Source organism: Puma concolor, chromosome D1 (assembly GCF_028749965.1).
Source record: "Puma concolor isolate L17-30 chromosome D1, mPumCon1.1.hap2, whole genome shotgun sequence".
NCBI classification, from domain to species: Eukaryota; Metazoa; Chordata; class Mammalia; order Carnivora; family Felidae; genus Puma; species Puma concolor.
Genome location: NC_141676.1, coordinates 17,388,958 through 17,414,289, shown reverse-complemented (window position 1 = coordinate 17,414,289; position 25,332 = coordinate 17,388,958). Strand labels below are relative to the sequence as shown.

Here is a 25,332-nt window from a genome sequence, read left to right as displayed (position 1 = left end):
TCTGACTTCGGCTCAGGTCACGATCTCACGGTTTGTGGGTTTGAGCCCTGTGTTGGGCTCTGTGCTGACAGCTCAGAACCTGGAGCCTGCTTTGAATTCTGCCTCTCTCTCTTTCTCTCTCTCTCTCTCTCTCTCTCTCTCTCTCTCTCTGCCCCTCCCCCACTCACACTCTGTCTCTGTCTCTCAAAAATGAATAAACATTTAAAAAAAATTGTTTTGAGTCATTCTAGGGGCACCTGCGTGGCTCAGTCAGTTGTGCATCTGACTCTTGATTTCAGCTTAAGTCACAATCTCGTGGTTTGTGATATCAAGCCCCACACTGGGCTCCACACTGACAGCACAGAGATTTTCCCTCTTGGGAAAATCCCTCTGCTTGAGATTTTCCCTCTTCCTCTGCCTCTGCCCCTACCCTGCTCATGTGCTGTCTTTCTCAAAATAAATAAATAAACTTAAAAAAAAAAAGTCATTCCATTTGCCAGCATCAAAAATAAATGATTAAACGAACTGAGAAGATTGCCCTAACCTACTAAGAGAAGCAGACTGCTGCATTTGGTAGAAATCACCAACTTACTTATTTCCGCCATCACACTGAGGTAAAATGTTCTATAATAACATGGCACGCATTATTAAAATATGAATAACTTCATCAAGCTTCTCTATCTTAAAGAGATAATCATATCTTGATTAGTTAGGTACAATCCTGGCAACAGTGACAACTGTACTCCAAGACGAAGGTTTAAAAAACAACAGGGAGAAGAAGCTGATGTCCTATGTACACAAGAGGCAGGAAACTCAACAAACAACTGGACCAATGGTTTCCCATAAATAATTGTGCAGGAGGGATGAACTTGACTAAACCCTAGGGAACTCCTAAGCTTTGGACAAAGATGAGGTCAGATTCCCATCATAATTCAAGGATCTCTACTCTAAGAAAATAACAACTCTAGATTTTAATGTGATATGCCACTAGTTTGATTATGAATGAGAACAGGTAACATTCTACGGTCACTGGCATCAGAGGCTGGAGGTAGTCATGTATCAGGTTACCATTATTAGACAACAAGAACCAATTTACCTACTTGACTCCAAGGCAATGACACGTAAAGGCAATGTAACTATTGTGCGTAACGTCCTTTTTGAAAAAACATTTGATAAGGGTCCACAGAGTACTTTAAGAATATAATTAACTCAATAAAACTAAACAAAGAATACCTACAGTGATCTGGATTCTAGTCTTGAATCAGATACTGATTAATTATATATATAATCATAGCTAAGTCACAGTCCGTGTCTCAGTTTATGTATTACACTGATGTGCTTACTCCTGACTGTATTAAATGTTCTAAGTCCTTAAAAAAAAGCAGTACCTGAAAACAAAAGGAGTACTTGACATATAAGGGTAAAGGTGTTCCATATGAGATGAAGTTAACCACCATGACTAAAGCTAACAATTTCCATTTAAACAGAACTTACCTCCAAAAACATTCAGTACATTCAAAAGATATACATGTGCATTAATTCCTAAAAGGCACTATCCAAGCATTCCATAAATAAGGAAGGAGACATATTAAATTACTAACGCAAAATCTATCAAAATAGTCTGTTACAGAATCAGGAATAGAATCAAACTCCCAATTTCACCTCCCCCCCCCCCCACAGTCCATTGTTCAAATCACCTACTTAGCTTAAATTATGTTGTTCTATGCATCAGAAACATAATTAGTTATGACAGGAACAGAAACTTCTCTCCCAAAGGCTTCAGAATCCATTTTAGTAAAACATGTTCAAATTTAAAATGAGAATGGTTTCATAAATGGCAACTATTTATTAAACTCAGAAAAGTATTTCATCTTGTATTGGGTTAAGCAATCTGTATGGAATAGAGACTATAATTTTTAAACACAGAAGCAGAAAAACAATCCAGTAGCAAAGACCAAAGACTATAAAGGTGTCTACCTCTTTAAAAAGGAACAAGAAAAATAGGAGAAAGGGTAAAAGAAAAATAAATCCTAAAACTACAATGTTTGTAAGGAATACTATGGAATATCTATACCACGGACAAATGGCTTGAAAAACACACCTCCAGAGAAGTATCAGATACCTATTACTCCATCCTCCTAGCAATATGTTTTCTCCCCCTACAGGGTATCTCCTGGGAAAAATGAGGTACTCTCATATATGCTGTTAATCTGACACAACATTTTTTGGAGGCTATCTGGAAATAAGTAGTAAAAGTCTGTTGTTGTTTTTAAATATACTAAACTTCTTTTATACTAACTTTGACCAACTATGGTAGATGGATTATTGTTCTCAATTCTTTATATTTGTACAAAATTATACATCCACACCCTCTGTCATGAAGCTTTCCAGGACTTGGCCACATGATTTGTTTTGGCTAATGAGATGTCAACAGTCTTGAGGCCAGGAGAGGCTTAAAATGTATTTTGGTAGTTTGGCCTGCTTCTTGTATTCGGTGATAAACCATGAAATGGGATGCTCCAGGTGGCTGCCACCCCTTTGTGGTAGGCCTCAGAATGAACACATATAGAACAGATCTAACCCAACCTGCAGCCTGGAGGGAGGGCCAGCCAACCCACAAACTGAAGTAGATGTGTCCAGCCAAGCTCAGCCTAGATCAGGGATACCCCATGTGATATACAGACCCAGTGTGTTGTAAGCCGCTCAAAAAAACACTGGTTTGTTATGCAGAACTATTACAGCAATAGCTGACAAATACACCCAGTAACCTCACACCTAAGAATTTATCCTAAAAGCAGTCAGAGAGAAACAGATTCACACACAAGTGTGTCAATCACAGCAATATTTACAATAGCAAAAAACCTGGAAACATCCTATCATCAAATATTAGAGGAGTAACTACATTATAATCTAGCTAGACCACTAAATATTTGAACCCATAAAAATAATGTTAAAAAAACACTCAAAAATGTAAAATGCTCATAAAACTTTCAGTTTAAAAGGCATAAAAAGCAAGACTATTTTTTTTTTTTTTTGAGAGAGAGAGGGGCAGAGGAAGAGGGAGAGAGAATCTTAAGCAGGCTCCCACAAATTCTGCTTAAGATTCTCTCTCTCCCTCTTCCTCTGTCCCTCTCCCCCACTGACATGCTCTCTCAAAAAAAAGTTTTTTTAAATAAAAAATTAAAATTAAAAAATTATCTAAAAATAGAGAAAAAGATAAAGTGGATAAAATAATTCACTGAAGAAATACAAATGCTTTTCTGTACTAAATATTATTTTATGCTAAATATTATACAAAATACTATACTCAGACTAAAGAAGTAAATAAGACAAACATGTTCCCTAAAACGGTTTCTTTTTTTTTAAATTATTTTTAAGTTTATTTACTTATTGAGAGAGAGAGAGAGCGCACGCGCACGAGCAGAGGAGGGGCAGAGAGAGAGAGGAGAGAGTGAGAATCCCAAGCAGGCTCTGAGCTGACAGCAGTGAGCCCAATGCAAGGATTGAACTCACGTGAGATCATGACCTGAGCCGAAGTTGGACACTTAACCAACTGAGGCACCCAGGCGCCCCTGTTCCTTAAAACCTCTCGAAACTAACAGTCTATTGAAGAAGATCTATATTAAAAAAAAATTATTATACATGTGTAGTTACAAATGGTGATAAGCTACTGTGACAGAAATATTGTTTCTTTCCCCCGTCTTACTCAGTACCAGAGTCCCTGAATTTTATCTGCCTATGGCCGCCTGGAATAGACTACGCTTTCCAGCCTTCCTTGCTCCTAGCAGGGCCCGCATGACTAAGCTCTGACCAATGGGATCTAATTGGAAGTGGTATATACAACTTCCAGTAAGCATCCTTAAAAATAAAGGGCTTGCTTTTTGTTGTTTTTCCCCCTTCTCACCAGATGGAGCTGATATTTTGGACTATGATGTGGAAGCTTCATGCTGAGAGTGGCAGAGCAACAGAATAGGAGGAGCCTGGGTTCCCTGACACTGTGGAACCACTATCATCGGTCCTCGTACACCTACAGGGCTCTTACATAAGAGAGAAAGAAAATTCTACCTTGTTTAAGCCATTTTCATTTTTAGTTTTCAGTCATTCACAGCTGAACCTAATCCTAACTGGCACAGCTATGAAAGAAAAATGAAGGGTTCAATAAGAGATTATAATAGAAACAGTTGATTTTGACAGGAGGAAGGCGTCTAAGGGACAGGTCCTCTGAAGCAGTAACATTTAAGCTGTGACCTAACACTCGGCCAGGAGAGCACCAGGTGAAGAGAGGTTGGGTAACAAACTGTTCAAGGCAGGGGAAATCAAAGACGCAACTTCTATGACTTAAGCCTGAGTCACCACAGGGACAAGCAACAAATTTGGGGATGTTAAGACTGCTTCTGCAGTGAAACAGAATAAAAGCAGAGTAAGGAGTAAAGGAGCTAGATGGAGGGACTCCAATATCAGAACCTCTATTCTGACAAGCAAAAGACCGACCGCACATCGTGCCAAACTGAGGAGGGAGGGGTGCCGAATGAGAATGAACTCTGTTAAAGAAATTAATAGTTGCTTCCACACTTCAGTATTACTAGTGTTTGAAATAGCTGGATTCTCTGATTAGAGTGGTTCATATACCATGAGGAGAATGTCATTAGGTATTTAAATGCTAACTCTCCCTGAAACAGACAAAAGTTTGGTGTTAAAATTTTTTAAAATAATGTTTCTTGTCTATTTCTGGTTATAAAAAGAAAACATATTCATTGTGGAGAATAAAGCAAATATACTAAGACTATAAAGAAAAAATAAACTACCCGTAAATTCATCACCTCCCAACGTTTCATGACACTGTTTTCCACGTATTTACATGCCTCCATACATATATATACATACAACACACTAAAAACCAGGACTGTAATGCACAGGAAGCTGATGTGTTTTTCACTTGCTTTATCACGAGCACTCTCTGGATCATTAACATATTCTTGAAACCATGACTTTTAATGGTTCCATAACATATAATTTGTTTAGCCAATCAAGTCAGGAGATTTCCCGAGTTAAAACTATCAACCGCAAATTAAAGCCCTGCGGGTCAAGGGGCTGACTTCAAAATCTGCAATGGAGAGTTTATTCAGAAATCTCAAGTTGCAGTTTGAAAACAATGGAACTTTCTCACCAAGAACTCAATGAAGTTCACTGAGTTTTAGTCATGAAAGATGCTCACTAAAAAGCATATTTTCCCAAATGGAGCATAACATTTCACAATTAGTCTTGAGGAGGAAACTGAAAAATTACCAAAGATTGAGGTAGCAATAACAAATAAGAACTAGTAAGTGCCCACCGTAAGAATTAATGACTATCTGCAATGGTTTGTTTTTTTTTAATACAGCAAAAAAAAAAAAAAAAAAAAAAAGAATGTATGCATCTATTTCTTGTGTAAATTAAGTTTTCTAGTGGATATAGAAAAAAATGACTGCAGAGAAGTGCATGCAGATAAAAAAATAAGAACAAATAATGACAAAGGATTAATAGTAGTTAATTCTGGAATATAGCACTCTTTGAACTTTGCTATATTTAGCATTTCTCTCACAACCAAAAAAAATTAATATTAAATTAAAATAGTTGTTATGTGAGTAAGGTAATTCAGATTTTAGTTATTAAAGTAAAAGGCAAATCAGTGTTTTGCCAGAGGCTTAAGTAGATCTTTTAAGAAGGAAAAGAAAAATGCTAGGCATTCAACATCAGGCATCTGCTGTAAAATAAAACTATTTTAAACTAATTATCAATGTTTTGTGTCGGAAATAAGTCTGAAGAAGGACCAGCTTTTGAACTTTATTGCTGTGCTTCCTTCAAGAACTAGCTTACCTAAAAATGTTATGTTTTCTGTTCTATCAAAAAGGTTGTTTTAAGAGTTAAGCAAATTTTTAAAAATTGCCAAGATTGCATTTTAGCTTCTGACTCTGTTCTCTTTACTTTTATACCTAAGATTTTCCTGATGCCAGGCCCATTTTTTACGATTCTAATTTCTAAAACTCAAACTTCGTTCAGATGACAGAGTCTGCCACTTGACGAAATGTCTTACTGAACATAAACATAAATGGTTGCAATTTTCTATTAAGTGAGGCCCCTAGTATGAAAAAGAAATTAAAGAATAAAAAGATACAAAAATAAACCAAATCTTTACATCAATTCTGACAAACAATAATTTCAAATAAATACAATTTTTCAATTGCCCCATTTTCCCCAAATGTAGCCTTAGGTGGTTGTCTTAACTTTGTGACAACATCCCCCACTCCCTACTCCACTAATCAGTTCTCACCTTCTTTCCCTGCTGGAACACGTGCATTTTTCAGCAAAAGTGAGTCATTCATTGGCATCTTGTCAAACTAACCCTGAAACTATAAGGCGGCTCAGTGCTAACAGAATTCCAAAGCTAGAACACTTTCACTAACACACATCATTTTGATTTTAGAGAACTGAATCGCTTTCAGAGCCAAATACATACTAACAAACTCTGTTTATATTTTTTCCTTACAAATTGTTCTCTACCATGCTACCTCCTCCCAATTTTAGCTTGGCAATTCCCTAATCTAAAATACCTCCTGTCTCTGGAGAAGACAAGATGGGGAAACGCAGAAGCAGAAGAACAGGAGTGGGGAGAAAAAAAGCCATCGTTCACGCAGCCTGGATAAAGATTCTATTCTGAACCATTAGTGACTCGTATCTGTTCCACATAGTTCTCAAAATTTCTTTCGCCCCTTAGAACACACAATACAAACGCAATCAGAAATGTCCAAGAGTAAATTACTCTTATTACTATTATTTCACGAAATAAAAGTTTAAAAAACCACACAAAAATCAATTATTGAGAACTATTCAGTCAAAAATCTTCAGTAACATGTCACTAGCAGGAACTATCGATTGCAAATCACCTCATCCTTTTGGTTCACACACAGTCACCTACTCCAAGACAGAAAACTGCTCCTTTTCACCAGAGGGAGGGTGGTGGAGAAGGAATAAGAACACAAACGCTTTGTCGGAACACCACAGACGTTTACTTAGAGCTCTATCAATTGTCACACTCCACCTGGTGGCAAGAGCTGCCTGAATTGGTGAAGGAGAGGTCATTACACAAGAAATCCCAAAGAACACTTTCCAGATGTCCTGGGGAAAAAAAGCAAGATGCTCTTCTCTTGCTTTTTATATAAATAAAGCTAACAAGGTTCCGCCGAAGTTTTTTTACATAATAGGTCACTATCTAATAAAGAAGAATATAAAGGTATGATGATAATGAGAATAGGAGACCTACAATTAGAGTAATTTATTTACAACCATTTTCTCCACAGTAAGTTAAATGTCATTTCAAGCCTTTAAAACGGGTTAACAAGACACATCCAGTAACTACAAGATTCTCTATCACATACTCCCACTAACTTTCTTTACCTCTTTCCCCTATGGGTAAGCTATAGAGTTTAATTAACACAGTTAACAGCAGCCTGCACATTGCTTTTAGATATTTGCCAGTAACATATACCCATGGGATACTCTAGACGCTGATTTCAACCAAAAATAAAAATAGATAAACAGAGCTCAAACAAAATTAAAACTGAGTCTGGCTGCCCACACTTATTTTCACACATGAGGAAAAATAGCAGTTCTCCTAGAAGCCTCGAGCAGACATATCTTTAGAACACAATGTTAAAAATATGCCCCCCCTCCTTTTTCCCCTACCTGTTTCTCACTCAAAGCTGTGATTTTGGCTTGGAGTTCATGAAGCTGTTTCTTTAAATCAGCATTCTGATTGGAAAGAAAAAATATCTGTGAGAAAGATATTTCATTTGTTAACAGAATAGTAGCAAGAAGACTTATGCACACTGTATTACAAATGAAGAAGCAATCTTAAGCATTTAGCCAATCAACTTTGCCATGCATTAAACTGCAGTCATACCACCACCGAAATCCTAATGGACAAATCCTAAACGTAGCTCCTAGCACTGGAACAGGGGCAGTTTCTTTGCAATTGTTTCAAACTACAAGAAGTTTTATACTTTAGCATCTTGCACAGTAATAGTACTCCTTTCTATTGAAATATTGTTATTCTTTATAGAAAGTATCAGTTGACAAAAAACCTAAAGCTTCGCTAATCAGACAAAAGCAGGAAAATGGAAGTTGTAAGTATGCATACACCGCATGCTTAACGGTATTATCAATAAAGATAAGAGTTTTTCCTCCACTTGCCCTCTCTCTTATTTCATAGAGCACATTTGTTATTTTAGCCTAGGTTTGAAAAGCTGTCAGTGCTGCACCTGCCTTAACACTACATCATTCAAATTAACACACTGACTACAAGGGTATTTTCTCAGTTCTAAAATTCTAGGAATCAAAAAGGAATACTATTTTAGATGAGATACACACTGCACATGCTTGCTTTCTATTCAAGTGGGGGAAAAAATCCAAAATTAAAATTTTCAAATGCTTAATGTAGAAGGACAGCCTACTAACAGACTAAATATCACTCCAATAAAAGACTAATTTTTCTTCATTGTTTTGTACACTTTCTTTCAATTCACCCCTGCTTGGTCTTCTGCCAGGGTCAGGGCATACATCCTCCCCCCCTTATGTTTACTCTATGTTGTCTTTTTTATAAGTGTATTTGATATAAAGCTTCTCTAACGAGATCACTCATAAGATTGTTCAACAACTTTCTGCCCCCCTCAGATTCTCTGAGTTAAGACTGCTCTGTTACAGGACCACCAGCTATATCAGAAATGCTAATATTTTCTAATAATATTTCAGTTGCTGACAATGTAAGTTACCATATTAAATATAAAAGAGACTACTTATCTAAGGTCTACTGCCTCTTGATTCTCTACATCTAATTTAAATTTTTATATACTTTAAAAAATAAATAAAGATGGAAAAGCTTCTCAAAGAAGTTGGACTGTCAAACAGGAGTTAAGTATGGGCTATCAACGCTAGCTCTCAAAGCCAATGGATTATGTTAAAACACGACAGGCCACCGGCTGCTAAATTTTTGTAGAAATGGATATATTTCCCACTTCCAAAAATCAATCTGTTTCAGTACCATTCTTCAACCAAAAACTTATTTTCTTAATTTTACAATAAGGCATGTATGGTATGTTTAACAAGTTAAAAATATCTACATATATATATAGATATATTTACATATATATATAATGGATCTAAGTGTTCTGTAAACAGATTATGGGTAAACAAATCCTGAGGGTCTGATACTCTCCAAACTTATGACCCACTAACAACGGCTGCAAAGGAGACACTTCCTGAACAATAAATATAATCATCAAAGACAAGATAACTTTTTTATTTTAAAGTAGGCTTCACACCCAGCACAGAGCCCAACATGGGGCTTGAACTCTTGACCCTGAGATCAAGACCTGAGCTGAGATCAAGACCTAAGGAGAGATCAAGAGTTGGGTGCTTAACCAACTGAGCCACTCGGGCACCCTAAAGACCAGATAACATTTGAGGAAGATTTCTCTTCAGGGACAGAGAATAAAATGCCTAAGTCAAAAACTCCTATGAGAATTTAGAAAGAAGGTAAGATCTGCTGGATTGTTACATAAGGTACTTTTAAAACCCTCTTTAAGGGCTCTTTCAAAGATAAAAAATTTTTTTAAGATTTTTAAAAATTATTCTGAACTTATTTAGCCATAGAGTTAAGTATTTAAGTGTTCTGTACTATAAACTATGACAAGATGAGAATGGTTCTGGACCATATACAATAATTCGGAGACTACAGAAAGCCTCATAAACTCTGAATCTAAATAAGTATGCTTATGGAAATAGAATTTAAGCTACATGAAGAGTATTAACTCTCAATTTTTCTCCCAAATACTCAAAGCAATTAATATAAAGTGATGATGAAACAAAGATGAAATGATAATAGCTACACTATAATAGAATGACTGGATTTTTCTCAACCCTTATGACATGAAAACCAATATGCTAAAAATAATTGCTGTCAGAGATGAGATAGTTTTTAAAACTTAAGTGCTGGTCTGTATTTTAGTATGTTATGGTTACTTTATTTTAAATTGTTTTCATTTAAAAATTAAAAAAAATAAAAGTAGTATTTTACCTGTGGATCCTGCTTCATTTGAGCAACCAGTTTCTGGTGATAAAGAGAGAAAAAGAGCCATTAGTCTTCCATATTAACCCACTATGGCTAATCAGACTTGGCCCCCAAAATCTAAAGTTTTAACTCCACACAAAAAAATGAAAAACATGCAATCAGAATAGACCAAAAGCGTCTATGATCCATATAAAAGGTTAATGAGATACTCTTCCTCGTATATATAATATTAATATATTATGTTATATTAACATATTATATTGCTATATATTAATAACATATTAATATATTATATTATATTATACATATATAAAACTACCACTTTGAAATGAAAACCTCCTGCTTTTAACAAAACTGGAGATGTAGTGGGGGATGGGGGCTTTAAAAAAGCAATTTAAGCAAGCTGGATGTTCCAAAAGCCAAACATCCCTTTAAAATGTTGTCATTGTTTAGAGTCCCAAAAGGCCTGGAAAGAAGCTGCTTCCATAACAAAACAGGCCTGTTTGTATACAGCAAAGTACAGATTTGGCAAGTCTGTTGGTTTGGTTCTTAACCACAAAAGGAGCCTAGTGTCAGATTCGACTTTGCCACTATCCTCTGGGGGCGGGGGGGGGGGGGGGTGTACTAAGTGGAGCAGTGATGCTCAGTATTTATTTAAAAGTAAGGAAGTGAAGGAACAAGACAAAACTGTACCTACCTGGGTTCCTCTGGAAAGGAGAGTGCTACCAGAATACTTAACGAGAAAGACCTTTACTTAGGAAAGCAGAAGTCCAAATAAATGAAAAGGAAAGAAAAATGGATGTCTGTTGACCTAACCCAACCTCTAAAAGCATCACTGCCCAAAGGTAACAATACCCGGGGAGAGAAGAATTTGAAGGATAAAAAAATACCAGGCTGATTCCTAAAAGTATCTGGGAATAAGCTGTTCCCTAAGTGAATTTTTCATGTAACTAAAAAATCTGTCCCTCTCTTTGAGTGACAAGGTACTTTTACATTTGTTAGTCATAAAATATTTCTAAAATATGTAATCTGCCTTCTTAAATAGAAACAAAAGTCAGCTTTTATTGATACAGGCATGATTATATCAATTAGTATACTATTCCATAAACAACACAATAGGTCCTTACAATAAAGGCCCCTCACTGCTATGATTTAAGGAGTTCTCAGGTCTGCATTTTAGTTTTTTAGTCTACTTTTTTTTTTTTTTTAAAGTAGGCTCCACTCCCAACCTGGGGCTTGGACTCACAACCCTGAGATCAAGAGTTGTATGCTCTACTGACTGAGCCAGCCAGGCACCCCTTTCGGTCTACTCTGTAATGCCAAGGAGTTAGCTAGCAAATCTTGCTAATATTATTATGTCTCCTCCAAGAGCCCTTGAACCCCAACTCAAATTTGCTACTTATGATCTGCTGTGTGATATGCTCAATGAACTAATTCTAAGATGATCGAATAGGTTGTAATAGCTTAAGAAATGCCCCTTGAGTAAAATGTATACTCTCTCGTGAGTGACTTCTAATATTTACTGTAGACGGTCAAGAGTCTTAATTCAGGTACTAAGATACATTCGGGATAGCCGAGGTTGGCAACAGAAGGTATATGTTACTATATTCTACTTCATATGTGACAGGAGTAACTCTTCTACATCCTGGCCTTAATCTACAAAACAGTAATAACACACATTCTAAGAGTTCAGTGAAACTGAAACATGCCTTATACATACACATTTTTGCCAGTGCAGCCTCAAGGGTAGCCACACTCTTCAATGAAAAAGGTCCTTGGTTTTGTTTCTTTTTTTTTACCTTAACTACTAGAGAGTTGGCTACTACACTAAAGTTGCCTTTTTAAAGCCAAAAAAAGGTTTTCTTCCATGACACTGGAACTTAAAAACTGACTGATAACCACATTAAGCCCTCATTCTTGGAGGAAATAAATAAACCAATTTTTCTATCTATAAGTAGTCAAGCTGCATTTGAGATAATCAGAGGCAGGTCAGGACAAGCTGGGCAACTTAACTAGACCATCCAAATCCCTAGTGACTTTAAGCTGACACCGTGTTATCAACATTAAGCTACTTTCTTTTGCAAGAATGCAGCAATTTTTATGAGAACATACTTTATGCCAAAGGTGGGCATAAACTACAGCCCATAGGCAAATTCTGCCTACCACCTGTTTTTATAAATAAAGTTTATTGGGACACTGCATTGTCTGTACAGCAGCAGAGTAGTGACAGAGACCATAAATGACTCGCAAAGTATAAAAAATTTTACTATGTGGCCCTTTACAGAAAAAGTTTGCTAACCTCTGCTTTATACCAATCTCCGTTTCATGTAAAGTAAATACTCCAAAAGTTCAAATACGGCTTCTATCAAATCTGTATGAGAATAATCAAAAGGCAATTTCTCAAAAGAGATGAGATGCCCATCACAAACCATTATGATTTAAACATTTACTCCACATCAACCATGTGTACATTGCTAGTTTCTTAGCCATCTCCCTGTCCATAAAGAACAAAAACATACGTCTACCACAGCAATATTTTCCTAACATGCATCTATCCAGTAAACTCCGTTTCAGCCCTAATTCCATCCCTTACTGGAAATACAAAAGGGGTGGCTTTTGCTCCGGCATTTAGTCAAATATATGACCTGGCTCTGGCCTCAGCCTAATAGCCAGTGCCTACTTTGATGACATTTCTGGCATTCCTGAACTCGTCATGATCAGTGATCATGGAGCTTAACACATGCCCAACCAGAATAACAACATCAGATTTACAAACAAGACAGGTCACTTGTATTTACTGTGAATACTTAATTTTTTCCCAAAATAATATTCCAAATGTAATTACAGTGAAAATGTTTTGTAAGTATATAAGTTAAAAGTATTAGCCATCAACATATAAATGATTATTATTGTACAAACAAAATATGTAATAATTAAGGATGACTATAAAAGCTCTGATTTATGCTAAAAAATAGTTAAATATAAGGGGAAATAGGCGATGTAAATATTAGGACACTGGGATAACTTTCAGAAGAATATTATATATATCCCTTTTGGGCCAACAAATTAAATTAGATTTTAAAACAAAAAACATTAAATTTTTTCATAATTGTAATTTTCATAAAATGCTATGCTTGAATGGAAAATATAAAACAAAATAATATGTAATTTTTTTTTTAATTTTTTTTTTTCAACGTTTATTTATTTTTTGGGACAGAGAGAGACAGAGCATGAATGGGGGAGGGGCAGAGAGAGAGGGAGACACAGAATCGGAAACAGGCTCCAGGCTCTGAGCCATCAGCCCAGAGCCTGACGCGGGGCTCGAACTCACGGACCGTGAGATCGTGACCTGGCTGAAGTCGGACGCTTAACCGACTGCGCCACCCAGGCGCCCCTCTAATTTTTTAATTAATGTTTATTTTTTTTGAGAGAGAGAGAGAGAGAGACAGAGCACAAGTCGGGGGGGGGGGGGGCAGGGAGAGAGGAAGACACAGAATCCGAAACAGGCTCCAGGTTCCAAGTTGTCAGCACACAGCCTGACATGTGGCTTGAACCCATGAACCGTGAGATCATGACCTGAGCCAAAGTAGGATGCTTAACCAACTGAGCCACGGAGGCACCCCCCAGGTGCCCCAATAATATTTAAGAATTCTCATTTTTAGTAATTTAGTTCAATTTGTTTCTTGAGAGGAGGAATATCTCCTGAAATCATGTACAACTTTATTAAATATCTTTGATCCATACAAATTTCAGATTGATTATTGTTCTCCAGAAATTTCCTCTGTGATGATGTAAGCTGTGAACAAATTGTGAATTTAACTGTTGTCATTTTCCATTCAGCCAAATTAAGTATTCCACACACCTCTTGGTTAAAATACTTACAACCTGGGAAAAAGACAAACTTATTTTTATAAACAGATTTTTATTCCCAATTACTAACAGAAGCAAGGCCAAATGAAATAAAATGTGCATAACTTATTATATACTAAATTTCTTACAATTACCATAAAACAAAACACTCTTCACACAGAAAAGCCCACCTGTACACAGCAAACTGTAAGACTACTGCTGAGCAAGAGTTTAACAGATCCAAAGCAGCAGCAGGGATTCTGAACACACAGAGACTTTGTGTGTGTGTGTGTGTGTGTGTGTGTGTGTATGCCTTTGAAGCTTTCCTGTAAATTCTCATCCACCTTAATCTAAGCAACGTGCAAATTTAGTAGTTATCAAACCCCCCAGGTGTGTTACCAACAATTTCAGAAGTTAACCTTAAACTATTCAGGTAAAACAAGAGAAACTATACCTAGGAAAAACACCTTTAGAAAATTAGTCCCTTTCTCCTTTCTACTCCCATGCCCCAAACATTCAAAAGTAGTCAATTCATTATCATTTACCACTTTTAATTGTGTGTGTGTGTGTATGCATTTATCTTGAACCTAGGACCACATTCAGCTAATGTCTAGAAAAGGGATATAGACAGTGATATTCTGCTTACAAAAATAAATGTTAATGAGGCTGTTATTTAAGGATAGCTTTATGTCTGGGTTACAGTTATATTAAATAAGATGTATATACATATAAAATATATTATACATATTTAATATTTTTATTGATATTATATAAAAGTAATTATTAATGTAATTTTACTTATATACTTTTAAGATTTGTTTAGCCTATGTATACCTGAGGTAAATTGTAAGAATTGTGAAATTTGAAATTTAAACATGGGATGTTTTGTTTACTAGAGATTGGAATCAAGGTATAAAGCTGAGTTATGCATAAAAACTTTGGTATAAATGACAGTCAAACATGTCTCATTACTTAAAACATACAAGTCAAGGCACATGAACAAAGTCTTCAGATGAACCAAAACACAGGATAAAAATAGCTTTTTTTTTTTTTTAACACCTTTGGCATATAAAAAAAACATGCCGTTGTTTTCTCTAGAAAGGAAGCCAGGAATATTTTATTAACGTTCTTTTTTCTTTTTAATTTGTTTTGCAAATGTTTATTTATTTTTGAGAGAGACAGAGACAGAGGTGGAAGGGCAAAGAGAAAGGAAGACACAGAATCCAAAGCAGGCCCCAGGCTGCAAGCTGTGAGCACAGAGCCCGACGCAGAGCTTGAACTCATGAACCATGAGATCATGACCTGAACCGAAGTCAGATGCTTAACTGACTGAGCCCCCCACGTTCCCCTAAAGTAAAGTTCTTAAAAGTATTATCAGTGAGTTTGTTACACAGTGATAGAAAGCCAACGACATGGCTCTTGGACAACTGTCTGAAATACTGTTAAAAACTCCTGACATTCAGAGATGGGCCAGTTTACTAATCTTAGCCATTACTTAATAACACAACATGGGAGAAGCCAATAATGGAACATACCTGGTGAACCTGAATTTCCACTTTAAGAGCCTCCTGTAGAGTCTGCAACTCCATCCTCCACCTTCTCCACTTTCTCTTATGTCTGCTAAGTCTACAGTTTCTTCAGCCTCCGTTTAAAATAACAAACTCCTCTTCTCACTGCAGCTGTAGAGATCACAAGATGTTTTTGGTAACAAAGGAAATATTCATATTAAATAAGTTATATTAGTTGAAAATTATTTGATGTTCTAACACAGGGCATGACACTTCCTAAACAGATTTCTTCCCAAAATGAATAGTTTTATACTGAACTAGTATCAAAACTTTCTGGATTTTATTCTTTGAACATTCCTCTACAGAACACTTCAAATAAGTAAGAAATGGGGGGAAAAGTGCGTACTCTGGTCATGAAGGCATCTAAGCATGCTGAGATGCTCAGCACTGTGGTACATACACATTCTGAGGATACAGAGCTGAACAAGACCACTTCTGCCCCAGATGAGCTGGGAACCTAGAGGGCGAGACTACAACCACCCAGGACACACAGTCTTAGAGACACATAACAACAGGGTTCTATATTTTTCATCACACAGAGTGAACTGGGAAGTTCAGGGTCTCTCAGAGGTTAAAGAAGGCCAGGGTACTTTCATCTGGATGGGTTCTCAATACTATTTTAAAAATAAAACTGAAAACAGGAAAATTCTGGTGTCCCTTACAGGTTTACATTTACCGAATTAATACTTTACACAGGCACAATGCAATGTAACTGTGCTTTCCACAAAGTTAAGACAGGCATGTTAAAAAATAAATCTATAGAGGTGGTGGTCTAGCAGATTAGACACTTCCAGCTTGACAACGAACACCATCTTCTTCAAACCCGTCAGCGCATCTCTTGTGGCTGTGTGTGTAACTGCAAGTGGGATAATGTCAAAAGTCTAGATTTGTGAATGTGAACCCTCCCATTCTGCTCTGCTCATCAGTGTTACAATTTACATGAACTCAACAGCTAATTTCTCTTTTCATTTTTTTTCTTGAATGTGGCCTTAGACGTGATTTTAGGTACCCTCCCAAAGCAAAAGTTTGCTTTTGCCAGAATAAATTTAAACTTTACTTCTTTCTCTTTTCTTCTTTGTTAACTATAAAACCTGTAGTAGTTAGAGCAGCTTTTCAGCATTCTTACAAACTGAGGAAGGGAACAATCGGGAATTTAGAAGAACCACTACTCCTTAAACCAATTCAATAAGATTCATAATCTGTGCACTTTCCAAAAATTATTTATCTATGAATCAAGTCCGTATTCAACCTAATTTTTCCCTGACTTAACAGTTATAGTAGAATCATTAACTGTACAATATATTCCTGTGAACATTAATTTTCATTACATTTGCTTAATCTCACTAGACTTAAAACATCACTGGCAATCTCTCCCCTAGGATTTATGTGCTATGTTATGTAATCTCAAAACACTCTAACTTAAAAAACAGTAAGTTTCAAAAATGTAAAATTCCTTCAAACTTACATATATGGAGACTAGGAAAGGACCACTGTACAATGATACTATTGGCCAAAAAACTTATCAACCAAAAAAAGCATTATGTTTAGGGGAGATAATTTGGACAAGGAGACATATTTTGATGAACAAACTACAAAAGCAGTTTTTTAGCTACTTACTATCTTAGAAAATCTAAGGAGCTGTAATAAATATCCGAATCATAAAGCTACTAAGACTAATAACTGTTTTTGCTGTCATGTAAGTTTACAAACAAAAGCAAACGCTAAGACTATACTATCACTCTAATTTTGCTTTTTTTATAAAGATTTTATTTGTAAGTTATCTCTACATCCAACGTGCAGTTCGATCTTAAAACCCCAAGACTGAGAATCACATGCTCTACCAACTGAGCCAGTCAGGTGCCCCCAGTTTAATTTTAAATGCTAAAAACCACCTCCCTACTCAAACTTGTAACTTACATGTATTAGAGTTATTCCTGAAAACAGTACCTGATCTAGTTGAGTTAGTTTTAACTTTTGCAAGGTACTATCAGAAAATATGTCCAAAATTGATTCCTTATAATTTTTGTCAAATTAAGAATCACTTTGAAGTTAATGGGATATTTTCAACAATAGAAAGGCCATATTTACTTTTACTGGTAGTAACATAAAACATCACACTTCAAGTCAAGATAAAAACTCTGGAAACAAAGGGCAGGTTAAAAACATGGAGAATTTACAATATAGAAACTTATACATAACAAAGGGTTAACATAAATTATATATTGGGAGTGCTCACAAATTAATTTTAAAAATATGAAAAAGCAACTCAGAAGAATAAGAAGGGCCAACAAACATGAAAAACATCCATCTTCAATAGTCACAGAAATGTAAATTTCAAGAAGGTAAGTTTTGTCTATCAAACTGACAAAGACTTGTAGAAATAAGAATACTCTGAGCTGTCAAGAGGACAGGTCAGGTGGCACTTTCGTAATTTGCTCCTGGTTTTCTCTGGGTGGTAGCACTAAAGGTTATTTACTTTCAATTTTTCAGAGTATTGATGTTTTAAATTTTTCCACAGAAAATATGCAGTTCTTTTTAAATTAAAAAAAAATTAACTGAGCATAGCTAAAGCCTCAGAAAATTTGGTAGTGATGAAACAAAGTGTTCAGGAAAAGAAAAAGTAAAACCAGGATTTAACCTGAAGGCTCTAAATGTCAAAAAGTGCCTCGCAGGATATGAAGCCTGTAACTCAAGTTAATGAGGAGCTGACAGCTTTTATTCCTTCATCAGATTGTTGTCTGCTTATTAGAGACACAAAGAGGCACAAAATTTTATTTGGCAATGACTAAATGCCAATTATTCCTTTTCTTTCAAAATAACACTGAAGGGTTAAAAAAGTGAGTGGCTTGTTATAGAAAAACTTACGAAGGGATTAGAAGATTCATTTTATATCCTACATCTTCAAAAAGTTCTCTTTCTGGATAGCAGTTTTAAGAGACTGGTCTCAACCTCTAGGAATAAATTATATACATATATTTATAGCTTACCAAAACAAGGCAAGAATGTGTTAAATCCTTTTAAAAAATATTTTGGGGGCATAGACAACTTATGTGCTGTCATATGAAGACTATTTGGGGGCAGTTAATGGCATCATAAAAAAGGTTTTATTTACTAAATTTGTAAAAAGATGATTTATCATATTTTGACCAATTCCAGTAAGTTAAAACTAACAAACCAGTTGCTACAAGGTAAATATAAACAAACTCACAAAGCAGTAATCGACACACTCTATGGAGATACCCAGAAGCTCTAAATGCTACAGTCACAGAGGGCAATTGCCTAGCACAATATACCAACATCTGTTACCTTCAAAACGGTACATGTCAAACTACTGGGACACCTAGCGGCCTCTCACCTTCAAGTAACAAAAAAAACAAAAACATGAACAAATAAAAACTCCACAAACCAACAAAATAAAAGTAATAACCAAATCCCACTAAAAAAGGAGCTGTGCTATCTGGAAAGAACACTCACTATCCCCCAAAAAACAAATGAACAAACAAATTTCATTTACTTGCTGTGTAACTACTCTCAGCCTCAGGGTTTTAATTTGTTTGCTTATAAATCAGAAAAATGGGAACAGATATCATCTACTTCATCAAAGCATTAGGAGTTTTAAAAGGGATGAACTTCTATGAAAAGCCCTTTGTAAACTACAAAGTTCTACACTATTCTTAACATACTTAACTCTTGTTCATACACACAAACTTTGTAATAAACTTCTCAAAACAGTATATTGCTGAGAAGACTGTATGTAGGCTTTCCTGTTATCCAATTCTCTAAGAAAGGGACTTCCCACTATTTTACCAGGTATAGTCCTGCTTAGAGATATATGTCTTTCATTAGCAATCTAATGATGTAGTGATGCTGTACCTCTGAACTGACTACTAAGAAACAATGCTCTGCTCCTGAATTGGAATAAACCTTTTTTCCAATCAAAACTCAAGTCATCTATCAAGTTTTCTTTAACATTAAGACTATAAATCACTGTGCCCTCAGACTGCATTCCCTAAAAATGGACAGCTCAGTGTTCTCTATACCAAATATTTACTTGGTGTAAGGTTCCACTTTTTTTTTTTTTTTGATTAAAAGTAAACTCCACACCCAACATGGGGCTCAAACTCATGACCCTGAAATCAAGAGTCGCATGCTCTACTGACAGAGCCAGCCAGGCGCCCCTCTACTTCTTTTTTTAAAAAATTAAACAAACCTACTCTAAAGAGTATTCTGAGTAATACATAGATCAAAAGTGGAGTCTTGGGGTGCCTGGCTGGCTCAATCAGTACATGCGACTCTCAGGGTTGTTAGGTTCGAGCCCCATGTTGGGTGTAGAGATTACTTTAAGAAAAAAAAAAAAGTAGAAAGTCTTGACAGATTTATGTGTCCTTACTCATCATACGTCTAATACTAAAATATTAAGTTTCAATTTGTACAAAATAGTCATTTCTTACTGTGTATCTAGAATGCTAAGAGATACAATATCTTTAACTTTTAACTAATAGTGCGAAAAATTATTACAGATACTAAAAATAATAAACTCTTTAGAAACATTTATTGAAAACTAACATCTGGGGCACCTAGGTGGCTCAGTCAGTTGGGCGTCCAACTTTGGCTCAGGTCATCGTGAAATCGAGCCCTGCGTTGGCCTCTGTGCTGACTGCTCAGACGCCGGAGCCTGCTTCGGATTCTGTGTGTCCCTCTCTCTCTCTGCCCCTCCCCTGCTCTCACTCTCTCTCAAAAAAAAAAAAAAAAAAAAAAAAAAAATTAAAAAAACCTAACATTTATTAATATGAATAAAAATTACATTAAGAAAACAATGCAATACTTGTTTCTTATTTTCATGGTGGCATTTCTTTGATGACACTCCACATATCAACAGAAAAGGCTACTACACAAAGAGCCTGGCAATCCTGATTTCAGAGGCTACCTTCTGAAGCTGCCAAAGTTCCTCTGCTCAAATCCTGGTATTAATTAGCTGTTGACAAAAATCACCTCAGCTAGTGAGACTGATGTTTCCTAACCACTGTATGAGATTTATACATGCATACACACACAATTAGATTTATGACAATGTCTGAATGTGTTTGAATATATATATCTCTCCTCTCTGTGCTTTGGTTTTTTGGGGGAGAGGCTAGATCCTCATTTAGAAAAAGAAAAGGAATACCTACACAGGTCCTACCACTGCAACACAGGGTCAAGTCAGGTTTCCCAACAGCACCCTCTCTTTCCCAGGTCCACTGCAGGGTCTGTATCTCTCCCTACCACCGATGTTCATTCTGATATGTAGTTTCTACCTCAGCCTCCCAGGCCCAGGCCTAGCCAACACACACACACATTCTTCTATTTCTTACCCTTTACAGAAATCAAGCACATCCACTAAAATCATCCCAACTATACCCAACAACAAGAACACTGGGAGTAAATTTAAAAACTCAAAGAAATTCAGAATGAAGGAGGCTGGAGAGGAGTGTCTAAGAACATAGTGACAATGAGGCCGAGATTTTAGAGTTGGTTGACACATTTACTAGAATGCTATTTAATGATTAAAAACAGTCCTGGCCAGAATCATATACATATTTACTACACAAAGGGTAACACAAGAGTATGTGGTGGTCTCGGCATAACCAGTAAGAATTTAATAGAAGTGGAAGTTATGGGAGGATAGATTTCAGATCAATTTAAGGAAGAGCTAAGGATTAGAGCTGTACAAAAAAGGAATGGGTTACCTTATGAGGTAGTGGGCTCCCTGTCATTAGAAGTATTCAAGAATGCTGCATATCATATCCCCCTCTTGGAGATTCACAATGCACATTAGCATATTAAAGGTTCTGAGAAGTCCTGCAGTAAAGAAACCTGTTTAACTTTGTTTAACGCAGCATTTCCCAAATTATTTGACCACAGAACATTTTTCCCACCCCCGCCCCACCTCAATAATATTTACTCATTTCTGTGGAACTAGAATTGCTCAGAATACATTACAGAAAGTAATGAGCTACACTTTTTTTTAAAATGTAGTATTCAATATGTACCCGAATAACAATCTGACAGGGACACAGGAGAAGAAATTGCCACACTGGTAAAAGGCTGGAAGAGAAAGCCCTTAAGGTCCCTTCTCTAAGATTCTGTGATTCTATCACATCTCAAAGAAAAGGGCTACAGGTTCGTGATTATTTATTTAAAAAGGTTCCATGAGGGAAAGGCAAGTAGAATAAAAAGGTAGTCAGATGTAAGGTTAACTGGTTCAAATGCCTCCCTTTCATGTTCAAAGCCCAATCCCTAAAAGATAAGAGAAACACCTCAAGGACAGTAAATTATCAAAATGAAGCCTTAACCAAATATCTACTCCAGCCACTAAGTTAATTATGAATTGAGAGAGAGAATTTAAAAAACAAAAACAAAAACAAAAAGAAGTAGCCTTGCATCAGGGAACTATCCTTTTCCAGCTCTCTTGTTTATTTTTTTTTTATCATAATACATGCTCTCCAAATAAGGTTGATATTTGTTTGATTCTTAGTCACTAGACTGCCCTGCGCAATGTGCAATCCTGAATGAGACATTCAAAAAAATTACTTAAGTGTGACAACTTATAAGCTGTTAGAGTAGATATTAAAGCAGGTATTAAGGAAAAAATGTGTTTGCCTCTATGCCCTCACACTGCTACGTTTCACTCTCTCTCTTTTTATTCTTTCCTCATTTGGAATTATACAAACAACACACACTGAAAATGTACCATCAGACATGAAGCCAATCCAACATTAAATTTAAGGATATAAATGCTTAGGAGTCCCAAATTTCAAAGTCAAGGTTCCCATAGTTACATTAACCTAGCCATTTCACATATATACTAAGGCCATCAAATTTAACAGCATATTAAGTAATACAAAACACAATAGGAACCTTAACTTTTGAAATTCCTGACTTCAGAATTTTCAGCTCTAACCACCGCATTAAGGACATTTTTGGCAAAGGGGACCTTTACATTTTAACAGGTTATCGAATGTAGGAACATGCAAGCCTAGCAGTATTATTAGAAACACAAATGCATTTGCGATATAGCTATGTGAAATTAGACAAAAATTCACTTTCACTCAGTGCAAACAGTAAAGCCTCATTTCTGGGAGAAAGCTTTTTTGCAAAAAAAAAAAAAAAAAATCACTGAACATTTGAATTATTACCCAACTAGCATCAGGCACACTAGGCCTGCCTCAAGAAAGGACTTACCAATTTTGGGGAAACTGGCTGTCCTTCAGCTCTCTTGCTCCCTACAGCAGAAGAAGGGGAAAATGGAATTAGACTATAAACACAGATTTAGGACATGTCATCAAAAGCTGAAGACTTAAAAGATTTCTATCAGATTTTAAGAAGAAAAAAACAAAACACACAAAAATCCCCAAAGCTTTAACCAATCCCACCCCCCCCCCCAATCCCCAAAAACGGAAGAGACATAGTTTTCACAGCAAGGAAAAAATTCAAAGGCAGTTAAATCTCTAATTTTCCATTTTTCATTTTTCCACAGTTTTTTCAAGACAAGGAAAAGTAGTTGACAGTTTCCCTTTCCTAAGAGACACACAGAAATAAAAGGTACCTCATCTAAATAACACACAAATACAGGCTCATCTCCAACAAATGGCCTTCACTGTTCATGGCTTTATACCAGCAAACGAAGCTAACACCACTGGCCCTTAGTTTGGTCTATTTAAAAGGCTTTTTTTCAATTAATCTCAAAATGGACTTGTCTTATATAAGCCTTTAAAACTGACAGCATTTTACCCATATCGTAATTTCAATTACACTTTTCATTCACATCCTTCAAGTCTCACCACTTCAGACTGTAAACCACACAACACAAACGTGCCTTTCTCTATGCCACGTTTAATCAGTGATAGAGCCAGAAAGAAAATTAAGGTTTTGGGACCTTAGTCTAATGCTCAATGACGCTTTTATCAACTGTGTTTTTTTTTTTTTTTTTTTTTTTTAAGATTAACTAAACTCCATTAAGCTGACTTCAAAGTTAGAAAAGTCAAGTCAGGCTATATTGTTTATTTTTAACTCATCCCCACCCCAAACTTCTTTTTTAGTTAAAAAAAACATTAGGCGGGGCGCCTGGGTGGCGCAGTCGGTTAAGCGTCCGACTTCAGCCAGGTCATGATCTCGCGATCCGTGAGTTCGAGCCCCGCGTCGGGCTCTGGGCTGATGGCTCAGAGCCTGGAGCCTGTTTCCGATTCTGTGTCTCCCTCTCTCTCTGCCCCTCCCCCGTTCATGCTCTGTCTCTCTCTGTCCCAAAAATAAATAAACGTTGAAAAAAAAAATTAAAAAAAAAAACATTAGGAAACAAAAATTAAAACTTTTCTCCTAATATTTTAGTATTAAGTTATATAAATTCCACATGACATGCTCTGAAACTTCCTTATGCTTTAAACACAGTATGTTTGTTGACTGATGTTACTCCAATAGTGTTCTCATTTCAAGGGATATTTCAAAAAATCTTGTTACCCAGATTATAAATTTTTATTTAATCATGTATAGTCACACCAAACATACAGTGAGATAATTTAAAAGGGCCCCAATTCATGCAGTTAACATTTCCAAAAGAAATTCAATTTGCCGTTTTATCCTGCCTTTTCTTTAGCAGCAGTATTTCTGAAAGTTCTCAAGTCCACATAAATGGCTATTTTAATCACCAAGATTAGAATGACTTCAACGAAAAAAAAAATCATGCAAAGGTCTGTAGAATGATGTGGTTATTAAAAAGCAGATTTTCACAAGGAAAAGAAAAATTGTAACTGTGTGGTAACTAAATGTTAAGTAAAAGTTTAGATGTTAACTAAATTTACTGTGGTAATCATTTCATAATACGTACACATACCAAATCATTATGCTGTACAACTAAAACTGACATAATGTTATATGAGTCAATAATATCTCCACTTAAAAAAAGGGATTTGGGGCGCCTGGGTGGCGCAGTCGGTTAAGCGTCCGACTTCAGCCAGGTCACGATCTCGCGGTCCGTGAGTTCGAGCCCCGCGTCGGGCTCTGGGCTGATGGCTCGGAGCCTGGAGCCTGTTTCCGATTCTGTGTCTCCCTCTCTCTCTGCCCCTCCCCCGTTCATGCTATGTCTCTCTCTGTCCCAAAAATAAATAAACGTTGAAAAAAAAAAAATTAAAAAAAAAAAAAGGGATTTATTAACATTACAGATGGTACCTACAGGATTCTGTACTACTCAGAACAGTACCAGGCACGTAGTAAATGCTCAATTAATATCTGTTAAATGAACGAATTGAGTGGACCCTTAACTCTTCACTTATTTTCCCTATTAAACATTTCTCGTTAGCTCTTTCATGCTGGTGATAATTTCTTATGCATCAATCTCCCACAGCATTATTTGTTAAGTGAATGACTTTGGATAAAAACAGTAGAGATGTTACCATTTTAAAGCATAATGAAAGGGAAAAGATTGATATATTGTACTAAATTAAGAACTTCTGTTCATCAAAAAAAAAAAAAAAACACCATTAAGAGAATGAAAAAACAAGCCACAGAATTGGAAATGACAATTCCAACACATATAACAATGGTTTATAACCAAAACATATAAAATATGCTGAAACTCAAAGTGATCAGGATAGAATTAGGATTTTTACTTTTACTTATGTGGCATTTGAGAAAGTAGAGTCACATCAACTCTTCTAAACAGTCATATTTAGTAAAAAGACACAATGGATGTACACTTTATCTCTAGGGCATTTTCTCCAAAAATCAATCGCAGAGGTAATCCCAAATTGATAAAGAATTTTACCATGACATCATGAAACCAATGTATCATAAAAC

General features: G+C 36.1%; 1 protein-coding gene across 22 annotated transcripts in view; it reads right to left on the bottom strand.

Moving 5' to 3' along the window:
• The window catches only part of PHF21A (PHD finger protein 21A), a 197,120-nt gene that overhangs the window by 145,956 nt on the left and 25,832 nt on the right, over positions 1-25,332 (bottom strand). For 9 of the 22 annotated variants that reach the window (XM_086677582.1, XM_086677589.1, XM_086677590.1 and 6 more), the window contains exons 2-6: positions 22,726-22,766; positions 21,231-21,342; positions 15,469-15,612; positions 10,091-10,123; positions 7,702-7,788 (exon numbers count right to left, since the gene is read on the bottom strand). In XM_086677582.1, the coding sequence (XP_086533708.1) occupies positions 7,702-7,788; positions 10,091-10,123; positions 15,469-15,522 (174 nt within the window). In that variant the 5' untranslated portion in view covers positions 15,523-15,612; positions 21,231-21,342; positions 22,726-22,766. Of the gene's footprint in view, positions 1-7,701; positions 7,789-10,090; positions 10,124-15,468; positions 15,613-21,230; positions 21,358-22,725; positions 22,767-25,332 lie in introns of those variants that run through there. The other 13 variants (XM_086677593.1, XM_086677583.1, XM_086677591.1 and 10 more) reach the window with 4 other exon arrangements.